Here is a 12423-nt window from a genome sequence, read left to right on the forward strand (position 1 = left end):
GGACAATAAGATTTCAAGAGAACAAAATATAAGAGCGTCATGCTTGATAACTCAATTACTAAGGTGCAAATTGAATATTAAATTGTCAAGGTGCTCGGCAAAATGGATAGATCATACTGTCAGGGATCAGTCATAATGATACATTCGATATTCAAGAGGTTAGCATTACTGGTAGGCACAACAACAACTGGGAAAGGCCTAAGCTACATTAGAAAGTCATTGATATCATAAAACTAGCCTACAGCACTGTCATGTCAATAGTGGAAGTGATATAGGCTATTAATAAACGGCATGATAAATGATACAATAAGAAGCTCTGAATGAGGCCAGTTATTACCTAAGAAAATGATTTGTGGTCAAGAGCACACCTTGCAATCGAGATGTGTGTGGACTTGATGTCATTCCGCAATGCCCATAGCCTGAAGTAGGGCACTGGGCACATACTGGTTGAATCAACGTTGTTGTCATTTCAATGAAATTATGTTGAACCAACATGGAATAGACGTTACATTGACGTCTGTGCCCAGTGGGAGGACTACTGTTATTGGTGTGTACTAGGCTACTTAGTGCGGAAATAAAGATTTCACAAATGGGGATATTCATCTTTAATTGCATTAGATAAACCAACCTTATTTCCTTTGTATAGGCCTACTCTCAGTGAAACGTCAAACAGCTACAACTGGAGTTGTGAAATTAAGTACATTTATTTTTCCTGAGTAATGTAGCGTACATGAACGTCACTAAAATGTATTGAGGTTGTTTTCAGTCATAGCTCGCCATGATGTCAACATAGCTACATGTGCGATTTTTTTATATATCGCAGATAGCTATTTTCAAGCATCGCCTATTGTCCGCAGCGCGACCGTCCACTTCAGGCTACTGAATTTATTCAAAAACGAATGTGAAATGTTTCTGAATGATAGGCTACAATGAATTTCCCATACACATTTAAAATAAAGAGTAAAATAATGATACTATCAATTATAGCCTATAGGCATAATAATCAAGTCAAGTCACCAGCTAGGCCTATTTAAAGTGCATTGCATAAGTCTCAAGACACTTCACATATAAAAAAAAGTATTGAACATACAGTTAAACATTAGGGAGTCCAGTAGGGCAGGAGTGACAGTGGAGGGATCGCAAGTCAGGACAGAGTGGATGGAGAGTGCAGAATGGATGGCAATTAGATAATTAATTAATAGCTTTGTTTCATGTATTTGTCTCATAATATGCAGCTCAAAGTGCTTCATAATAAGCTTATAGGAAATAAAATAATATTGGGCCTAGTAATATAACAATAGCATTATAATAAATGTAAAACAGCAGAATAGAACAATTAGGCTTAAATGTAGTTTCTGTATTGATAGCCTAATAGGCTATTTACCTTTTTTTTTAATCATGAGCGCAGCTTTAATCCAATTAATTTATATTGTTAAATGTACGTATTTGCTCTTGTTCAGGAGGTAGCCTAATCATCTCTTAGTCACTCACTATTGCAGGTGTAAATAACCCCTCAGTGGAAATTCCCATGAAACGTAATTTCATTCATATAAATACTTCACGTCTCCTTCAAATGGGAGATAAGAAAGAATCTTTAGCAAAATAGACTAACCATACAGAGGAATGAACACTCTCAAAAGTAAGTGATATTTTATATGATATTTTTAATTAGTGTATTTACTCTGCTTGATTAAACTTTTTTTTTAACTTGGAAACAATATTCTGTTTTGAAAAATATTGTCTGAAGAAAATGAGAACAGTTTCGACATATTTTGAGTGGAAGGCTCCGAAACATTTTTATTGTGCGTGGCTACTGCGTACCTCCAATAAACTATGGCACGTGCGCCTTTCTTGAATACGGTTCTGAGCAGCACTGACTGTGCCTCACAGTTGAACTTGTTAAGGATCTTTAGCATCGGACAGTCGTTCTGCAACAGTTTTTTCTTTCTCAAAGTTGTAGGTCTGCTCTGCTGTTTAGCTTTTCTGGCCCGGTCCGCACCTATTCCAGAGAAGTCAGTGGTCGCAATGAGTTTGGTCGAAAAAATACTAGGCAACATCCCTGTGGTTCACGGGTCTAGTGTCAACATCACGGTAAGTCTAAATACGCAGCTTTGTATGGTCTTTAATGCTCGATTTGGGTTGAAATGACCGTTGGATTATGTTAAACCATTTGTGCATAAAACAGGTCCTAGCAGGCGGCAGGGCACATTTAAACTGAGTAATGCAAAGCAGGCTTTCTAACAAAGAACAATACCTATCACCTATAGCTGCAGGTAAATGTGTAACACTTGTAACCCGCGGGATATGAACTCGAGTGTCCCACGGGAGCAACCAATGTTCTTAGACCATTAGACAAAGAGGAAATTCCCTTTTAGGCGAGAATGGGTAGCTGCGTCCCAATATGACGATCGGAGTATGGGCTAGTGGGTGTCGAAAGGAATGGGTGTGTCGAAAGCTATAGGTTAGACGGTTTTGATTGAGTTGTGTTTTTCCCCCTTCCATTTCTTATGACGCAACTACTATTGAGCTACCGTACTGGAGTTTCTTCTGTTTTTAAGCCAGAGGATGAGTCTGAGTTGTATTTAAAATAATAGTACATTTTAATTTACAAATTTGACAATTTTTTTATTTTATTTTTATGATGGTTGTAATGTTACTTCATGCGTTGTATGCATGTGATTACACTGCCTGTCACCCTGATATTGGCTACTAGGTAGCTAGTTCCCATGCTGTTGCAGGCCGGCTACTAGGTAGCTACTTCCCATGCTGTTGCAGGACAGTAGGCCTAGTGCTTGTCGAGTAGGAACGAAGGGCACTGTGTCCCGGTGTTGCCATTCATGCCCTCCCTATTGAGTAGCAGACTGTATGTAGGATATGTATCAAGGTGACATCTAGATGGTTATCAATATTAGTTATTTCTTGTGTAGGCTGCTATCCTACTTCAAATAAAATTGTGTGAGAGAAACGAATGCCACGTTAGCTACCGCTGGCGACACGACCTTGATACTCAGTAGGAAGCACTTCAAATCGGCAGGCAGCAGTGTTGCCAGGTCTAGATAAATTTTTTAGCACAATGACCTCTGAAAACACGCCCACAAGGCCTGAAAACTAGCCCTTTAACAAAAAGGTGCAACAGAGTTGCCACATTTATCCACGAAACCCTTTTTCCATAACGTTATTGAGCGAATTAAGAAGGAATATCAACTTCATTTTTAACAAAGTAGGCTAAGAAGCAAAATTCGGTTTTCCATCAAAAAAATAATTATTGGAAGTTGAAGAATGTTGCAAGAGAAAATATAAATCGCACTTATTAAATTCTCCAGATCATTTTCCATCAATGGATGTCGATTTAAATTGTTTTGACAGCTATGATTAAACAATAAGGCCAATATACCACGGCTAAGGGCTGTTCTTTGGACATAGCCCTTAGCCGTGGTATATTGGCCATATACCACAAACCCCTGAGGAGCCTTATTGCTATTATAAACTGGTTAACAATGTAATTAGAATAGTAAAAATAATTGTTGTGCATTCCCATGGTACACAGTATGATATACCATGGCTTTCAACCAATCAGCATTCAGGGCTCAAACCACAGAATTTATAATGGTAAATAAATCCTGTTTGAGCGTGTGCATAACTATAGATACATCTGGCAGGTTTGAGTTGGAGTGATGAAAGTTGGAGAGGATCTCAATCTCTGTGCAAGAAACACTTGGAAGAACTTCAAAAAAACGAATGTTAAGCTATTTTCTGGCAATTGTGCCTTCATTATGTGCCAGATGTTAAGACTACAAACCGTTATAAATGGTCTATTTGCGAGATTGACTTGTTATTTCAATAGGCTACTGACTAAAATCTGGGTTTATAATTGCAATTCAACTTTGCCATGGTCTGCGTAGCTAGATGCAGGTAGCCTATAGCCCCCGAAAGGACAACATCTCATTTCAGGGTAAAGTCCACAATGAAACTGACATTAAATGTGGAGAATGATACATTCGCGATAGAGCTGTGACCTGATCACAATTAATAACTTCCAATTTAATTAACTAACATGGCCATTAACAATTGCATAATAACACAAGGCTACAACAAAACACTGAGTTATAGGCTATTTATTAAATCTGTTTGCCAGCTCCAGATAGGCTACACAAATGGCACAAATTGATTTGCATGACTCCAGTGAATAGCATACTTGATGGCCAACAGATGCAAATGCAGCGTATCATTTCCCACATTTAATGTCATTTTCATTGTGGACTTTTTCCCATAACAGAAGCACGCGAGGGAGTTCCATAACTTCCATTTCAAATTTCCACTCACTCACTCACGCAGCACTCCAGACCCTAGACCTGAGCATGAGTAAAACCCTTCGCTTGATACCGTTATCCATAAGAAAAGTCAACATTAGAATGCAGTTGACTTTAAACCACTTCGGAGCGAATTTATCTAAAGCGCTGTAGTGCGCCTAAAGTCCTTTTCCAATGCTTTGTCGCCGTTATATCAGTTCTAGCGCGTTAATATGTTTTATGGAAAAAGGGTGTCTCCATAATTACAGATCTAAATAGCCTACCTACAACTGGTCAAAAGTTGTCACGATGTGCGCGAGTGCTGCTCTGGCTTGTTGACTCAGCTGCTTCTGCTGCAGCACTCTCTCAACCAGTGCCCTCAACGCACACACCACTCTGGTCCTCCCCACCATTCACTCACTCAGTACCAACCTGCTCACTGCCTGATAGTCAGCAACAGCAGGATATATATATATATATATATATACAAACTACCAGTCAAAAGTTTGGACACACCTACTCATTCAAGGGTTTTTCTTTATTTTTACTATTTTGTACATTGTAGAATATTAGTGAAGACATCAAAACTATGAAATCTTCTCTGAGTCTTCCATTCCTGTGGCGGTCCTCATGAGAGCCAGTTTCATCATAGCGCTTGATGGTTTTTGCGACTGCACTTGAAGAAACTATCAAAGTTCTTGAAATGTTCCGTATTGACTGACTTTCATGTCTTAAAGTAATGATGGACTGTCGTTTCTCTTTGCTTATTTGAGCTGTTCTTGCCATAATATGGACATTCTTCTGTATACCCCCCTACCTTGTCACAACACAACTGATTGACTCAAACGTGTTAAGAAGGAAATAAATTCCACAAATTAACTTTTAAGAAAGCACACCTGTTAATTGAAATGCATTCCAGGTGACTACCTCATGAAGCTGGTTGAGAGAATGCCAAGAGTGTGCAAAGGTGTCATCAAGGCAAAGAGTGGCTATTTGAAGAATCTCAAATATAAAATAGATTTTGATTTGTTTAACACTTTTTTGGTTACTACATGATTCCATATGTGTTATTTCATAGTTTTGATGTCTTCACTATTATTCTACAATGTAAAAAATAGTAAAAATAAAGAAAACCCCTTGAATAAGTAGGTGTGTCCAAACTTTTGACTGGTACTGTATATCATGCATTACATATTGGCTCCAGCTCTATAACCACACCACTCCTGTTCTCCTAGGGCCTGACCCTTGACCCGTCCAGCCAGTCTAGGAACATGCAGTACCAGACCATGGTGACCTCCCTGGGCATCCCCGCAGCACCAGAACTCTGGACTGTCTGCAGACCCCTAAACCAAATCGACTTCACCCTGGTGAGTGTGTGCGTGTGTGTTTGCATGTGTTTGTGAAGGTGCAACAATGCTATGGTTCTCCTGAATGTTGCAGATAGAATAATAAAGCTGACATGAATAGTTCTGACACGATTCCTTATTGCGTTGTGTCCTAGCCTACTGGACATGGTCCAGGTTAGTTGTCTGACCTGCTGTGTGCTTCCCCCTACAGGAGGTGTGTCTGAGCAGTATGTCTGCGGGACTGCAGCTGTATCAGGATGTGCTGGGTGTGCTGAAGGAGCGTGTGACCACTGACGAGGTGACAGGACTCCTGGCTGACATCAGAGATCTGCTGGCCCAGGTCAACAAGGTGAGACTGACACACACACACACACACACACACACACACACACACACACACACACACACACACACACACACACACACACAGAGACACACACACAGACACACAGACACACAAACTCACTGAGTAATAGAAGTAGACACATCTGCACAGGCATGCACACTGGCACAAGATCACACACAGATACACACATATCATAGAGGTCCTACACTCATAACATCACACTTGAGATGTTCGTTTTGGTTAATAACCTTCTGTATGTGTGTGTTTTTGGTTTGTTCAGATGCAGGAGCCGGGCCAGATGAGCAGTGTAGCCCTGTACGAGGCCTCGGGGCTGGCCTCACGCCTCCCAGGGGAGTACGAGGTTCAGGTTGCCACTCACTTTACCCTGCTGCAGCTCCGTGACTTCACACAGAATCTAAAACGCAGCCTGCGCAACGTCGAACACCTGACTTCCAGGCCAGGACAGAGGGGCTGAACGGCACCCCTTCAGGCCAGGACAAAGGGGCTGGGCTACACTCTACAGCAGCAGCAAAACCTGTGCAGACATGGATGGAGGACCGGAGGTGGGTCGTCCGTGCCAGAAGCCTATTGGACTTCTGAGGCAACTGCGTAGTGATGTAGCCTGGCTAAAACATATTTCATTTCTGTTCGAGTCTGCTTCAGTCTTTCTATCTAATTTGTCAATCAAGGTCAAACGGGACATTGGAAAACATGAAGCAAGCGGAGCACTTTATTTATCTGAGATTGGGGATGGCATCAAAACCAATTGTGTAGCGTCCCTCTATCTGCCAACGTCTGGACCTCATCCTGTAACTGCAGGGAGCTGGTTCAAGCCTTGCTCTATCTGTTCCCCATCAATTGGTACAATAGCAACTGGTCAAGGACTGAGTGCCTGCTTTTCTTTATCTCTTTCTCCCCATGAGGGTTTTGTTCTTAGCTTGTCCTGCCACTCGACCCCACCTCTGATGGCTGTCTCAGAGTTTCCTTGAGATAAAGCAACACTGATAGCTGCCAGATAGTGGCAAGTCCCCGCCTGCACTTCCACTAACTCTGATGTAAGATAAACAATGGCCGCTGTTTGATTTGATTTGTCTGTTGACAGTCTCTGTGATACTTATTTATACTTATTTTTATTTTGTATATATATATTTATGAAGTACCGGGATATCATTTATTTGTGTATTTGAATTTAATTTGTTTGCGTATGCATGTATTTATTTATTTATTTATAATATATTTATGTATTTATACTGTATGTGTTTTTTTATTGATTGATACGGTCACCCCTAGAGTAATCTCCTTGTGGGTGTCAAGAGATTTGTACTGTATGTGGTTTGGCAGAGAGGTATTTTTCTTATAGACCAGGAGCTCCGATCTCCTTCCCTTTGTTTTATTTATTATTATATATTTTTACAGGACAGTAGGAAGTCGGGAGACATGTATAGAACAAACAGTGAGGAAGGGCTTTAGACGAACGGCCGAGTTGCGATTTGATCCCTTCGCCTTGGAGGCATGTGTGGTCTGGGAATTGAGAGTTTCACAGCTCGACCAGACTCTGGCATGGAGGGTTATTAGTCAATACAGTCAGCCCTAGAGTCATTTCCTGGTAGGTATCAAGAGATGTGTCATCCCCTGTTTAGGACGTTCCTATTCTAGTGTAGTAACACAAGACAAACGTCACACAAAGTTACCAGTATTCTTCCCTTTAGAAATCAGTGCCGACTCACTCAAACAATGAATTCTTTGAGGGAATTTGGGGTTCTTGTTACAACGTACTGTAGTTAGATAGGTCTAGTGTGGATCAAGTGTGTCCTTGTTTAAAATGGTGATGTCATCTTATTAACAGAAAGGTTTTGGTAGTAAACCATATGGGGAAAATAACTTTCTACAATTGTTGTACAATACTTGATCTGGTATTTGCATTAAATCTATTGGTTCTATATATTTTGCACTAAAGTGACCCCCCCCCCCCAGCATGTCAATAATAATAAACATTTAATGTGTAACAAGAAAAGTGTTACTTTTCTAATCTCTGTTTCATCAGAATGGGAGCTACCTGTATCCATACAGTGTATTCAGGAAGGATTGGTTCTGTAATAGATAAGGAGGATTTCCTGCAAACACACTTGTGTGAAGTATTCAGACTGTTAGAATGTGATGTTGGCTGACTAAGCTTTCCTATGAACTCCAGCTCTCATAAATATACACACAGTGTAAGCATCCAGGCTGTTCACTGTTTACTTGCCTTTTTCATTTCCTGACGAAGAAGCAGGGAGCGCTCCCAAACATTCCAACCCATCCCAACTTCCTCCTCCAAATAGTTCAGAGCACATTTTAGAGCCTTTATTTGAGTCTCATTTTACATCTTCAAGATAAACCTAGCACCAGCCCTAATCCTAACCCTAGCTCCAGCCCCAAAAGGGGCTGCAATACTGTCCCATAACTTCCCATTAGTTCAGTTTGTTTTGAATATTTAAAGTTAACTTCATGTTATAATGACCTAATCAAATCTAACTGTTGTGGCTAATGGTCATTTAAAAAGGTTTCTCTTTCTCTAAAAAAGACTATAGCATAGTGCATCTTGCTGTTGGAGAGACGGTATTGAAGAAATTCTACCATCTGCTGGTGAGACAACTACAGTTCAAGCTATATTCACATTGTCTGACCGTAAGGCTCCACAGAGAGTTGTCAAGACTGACCAGTCCATTACTGGGGGCGAGCTCCCAGCCCTACACAACATTTACACCAGGTGGTGTCTGAGGAAGGCCCAGAAGATTTCCAGAGACTACAGCCACGGACTGTATTGTCCCTTACCATCTTGGCAGGCAGTCTCAGAGCATCAGAGCAAGGAACAACATGCTCAGAGACAGTTTCTACATCCAGGCCATAAGACTGTTGAACAGCTAACCCCTGGCTGTCCTTAAGGCTATTTGCACTGACTCTCTGCATTCACACTTCAAACACACAAACACAAATTCACTCACGCATGCAAGCACACAAACCCACCCACACAGACACCCCTGCTGCCTCTATTATTATTATATACGTCTCTACCTCGCTCCTAACTAGTCACTATTCACTTTACTACTTGTATACAGTATAACAGTACACTGACATAGTATATCCACAGTATATTATTTACATTTTACAATATATTATTCTTGTTTTTCTTTCTTTTTAAAATACTTTATTCTCAATTATTTTACTATTCACATAGTATTTGTATTGTGATTGTTCTAGTTTTACTGCTCATTTACTATTTAGTGAAATGTTGAGGAATCTCGTTAGCAAGCATTTCATTGCACCGTTTATGCTGTATCCTGCGCATATGACAAATACATCTTGATTTGATTTGATGTGAAATCTGATAGATTCAGAAAAGAACCGAAATACAATTAAATGAATGCAATGAAATGATTTAATGAGAAGTATACTAAAGTGAGTCTTTAGTCCTTTACAAGGTCCTGTTGGGGGACTGTTCGAATGTGTTCCGATGGCTGACAATATCCTCACAAAGAGGGAGCGTTTGGATGGTTTCTCCTGTGGTTGAGAGATACGTGTAGATGGAAGATCCTCCTCTATTGGAAACATGGCAGCTTGAAGAACGATGCAGGGGGCTAGGTGACAGGAGAGAGAGTGGACACGAACACGACTGTGTTCATCAAACATTTTCACTCCAACTATTTTTTATTTACGGTAAGGACTATCCATGTGGAGGCATAAAACATTGTTGGTGGATTCAAATTCATAATTCTAAATGTATAATTCTATCTACACAGTTAATAATAATTTATAGCAGAGGTGTCTTAATGTATGGATTTACGTATGCAATAGTCATCCTCGTGTGGAAACTTAGCCTGGTCCTGTGCTTCCTTTGAGACCTGTCTTTTCTTCTTGTTGATCTTTTTGGAGCACTAATTGTTACCATACAAAAAAAGACAATGTTAATGAACAAAATGGTTAGTGCATTTCTTTAACTCCTTGTACACTTCACATTGCTAGTCATTAGCAACTGAGAAAGAATATTGTTGTTGTTGGATTATTATATTGTGTGGCAAGAGAACGGTATATCCATGATCAACACTTAAATAATAGTGTTGCAATAGTGTTGTAATAAAAGTGTTTTAAAATGTTTTTTTATTTTTATTTTTTATTTCACCTTTATTTAACCAGGTAAACCAGTTGAGAACAAGTTCTCATTTACAACTGCGACCTGGCCAAGATAAAGCAAAGCAGTGCGATAAAAACAACAACACAGAGTTACATATGGGGTAAAACAAAACAAAAATCAAAAAAAAAATATACAACAGAAATACAATTAATATACAGTGTGCAAATTTAGCAAGTTATGGAGGTAAGGCAATAAAATAGGCTATAGTGCAAAATAATTACAATTTAGTATTAACACTGGAATGATGTGCAAGAGATGATGTGCAAATAGAGATACTGGGGTACAGATGAGCAAAATAAATAACAATATAGGGATGAGGTAGTTGGGCGGGCTAATTTCAGATGGGCTGTGTACAGGTGCAGTGATCGGTAAGGTGCTCTGACAACTGATGCTTAAAGTTAGTGAGGGAGATAAGTGTCTCCAGCTTCAGAGATTTTTGCAATTTGTTCCAGTCATTGGCAGCAGAGAACTGGAAGGAATTGCGGCCAAAGGAGGTGTTGGCTTTGGGGATGACCAGTGAGATATACCCGCTGGAGCGCAGACTACGGGTGGGTGTTGCTATGGTGACCAATGAGCTAAGATAAGGCGGGGATTTGCCTAGCAGTGATTTATAGATGGCCTGGAGCCAGTGGGTTTGGCGACGAATATGTAGTGAGGACCAGCCAACAAGAGCGTACAGGTCACAGTGGTGGGTATTATATGGGGCTTTGGAGACAAAACGGATGGCACTGTGATAGACAACATCCAATTTGCTGAGTAGAGTGTTGGAGGCTATTTTGTAAATGACATCGCCGAAGTCGAGGATCGGTAGGATAGTCAGTTTTACGAGGGCATGTTTGGCAGCATGAGTGAAGGAGGCTTTGTTGCGAAATAGGAAACCGATTCTAGATTTAACTTTGGATTGGAGATTCTTAATGTGAGTCTGGAAGGAGAGTTTACAGTCTAACCAGACACCTAGATATGTAATAGGAACATTTTAACCAGAACCTCTATCTCTTGTCTACCTTTGAGTTGAAGCTGAACAGCCTCAATCTGAGGAAGATTGGCATCACTCTGTTTCTCAACCTCAGAGGGGAGAACAGATGATTCAGATGTTGCTTGCTTTCTAATGTTGTCCATGACTTGATGGACCATTGTGAACAGATTCCCAACATTGTCATAGAGCTGTGAAGAGCTGTTGGAGACTGCAGAGTTTTCGCAAGAGGCAGGGATGAGAAGAGGGAACAGTAACTTATTCACTGACACTTCAGCAAAGGCATACACAGGCTCAGAGGAAAAGAGCTTCCCTGATTGTTTTTCCCTCATTGCGAAAGTCGATAGAACAATGTCTAACACACTTTTCCCCGCTGCCACTGGTTCCATAACAAACAGGTTTGTGTGTTTCAAAATCAGGTTTTGGAGTTCATCAACTACAGTGGGGAAAAAAAGTATTTAGTCAGCCACCAATTGTGCAAGTTCTCCCACTTAAAAAGATGAGAGAGGCCTGTAATTTTCATCATAGGTACACGTCAACTATGACAGACAAATTTAGAACAAAAAATCCAGAAAATCACATTGTAGGATTTTTAATGAATTTATTTGCAAATTATGGTGGAAAATAAGTATTTGGTCACCTACAAACAAGCAAGATTTCTGTCTCTCACAGACCTGTAACTTCTTCTTTAAGAGGCTCCTCTGTCCTCCACTCGTTACCTGTATTAATGGCACCTGTTTGAACTTGTTATCAGTATAAAAGACACCTGTCCACAACCTCAAACAGTCACACTCCAAACTCCACTATGGCCAAGACCAAAGAGCTGTCAAAGGACACCAGAAACAAAATTGTAGACCTGCACCAGGCTGGGAAGACTGAATCTGCAATAGGTAAGCAGCTTGGTTTGAAGAAATCAACTGTGGGAGCAATTATTAGGAAATGGAAGACATACAAGACCACTGATAATCTCCCTCGATCTGGGGCTCCACGCAAGATCTCACCCCGTGGGGTCAAAATGATCACAAGAACGGTGAGCAAATATCCCAGAACCACACGGGGGGACCTAGTGAATGACCTGCAGAGAGCTGGGACCAAAGTAACAAAGCCTACCATCAGTAACACACTACGCCGCCAGGGACTCAAATCCTGCAGTGCCAGACGTGTCCCCCTGCTTAAGCCAGTACATGTCCAGGCCCGTCTGAAGTTTGCTAGAGTGCATTTGGATGATCCAGAAGAGGATTGGGAGAATGTCATATGGTCAGATGAAACCAAAATATAACTTTTTGGTAAAAATTCAA

The 12423-nt window shown here is 40.5% G+C and overlaps 1 protein-coding gene across 1 annotated transcript; it reads left to right on the forward strand.

Moving 5' to 3' along the window:
* Positions 1-1833: 1833 nt before the first annotated feature.
* LOC311138946 (uncharacterized protein) lies at positions 1834-6456 on the forward strand (the record flags this gene model as incomplete). Its single annotated transcript, XM_084173763.1, has 4 exons — positions 1834-2091; positions 5525-5656; positions 5847-5984; positions 6262-6456. The coding sequence occupies 4 exons, from the start codon at positions 1834-1836 to the stop codon at positions 6454-6456; spliced, it is 723 nt and encodes a 240-aa protein (XP_084029889.1).
* Positions 6457-12423: the final 5967 nt, after the last annotated feature.

This window comes from Coregonus lavaretus (genome assembly GCF_964263955.1).
Source record: "Coregonus lavaretus genome assembly, chromosome: 2".
In the NCBI taxonomy this organism is placed as follows: domain Eukaryota; kingdom Metazoa; phylum Chordata; class Actinopteri; order Salmoniformes; family Salmonidae; genus Coregonus; species Coregonus lavaretus.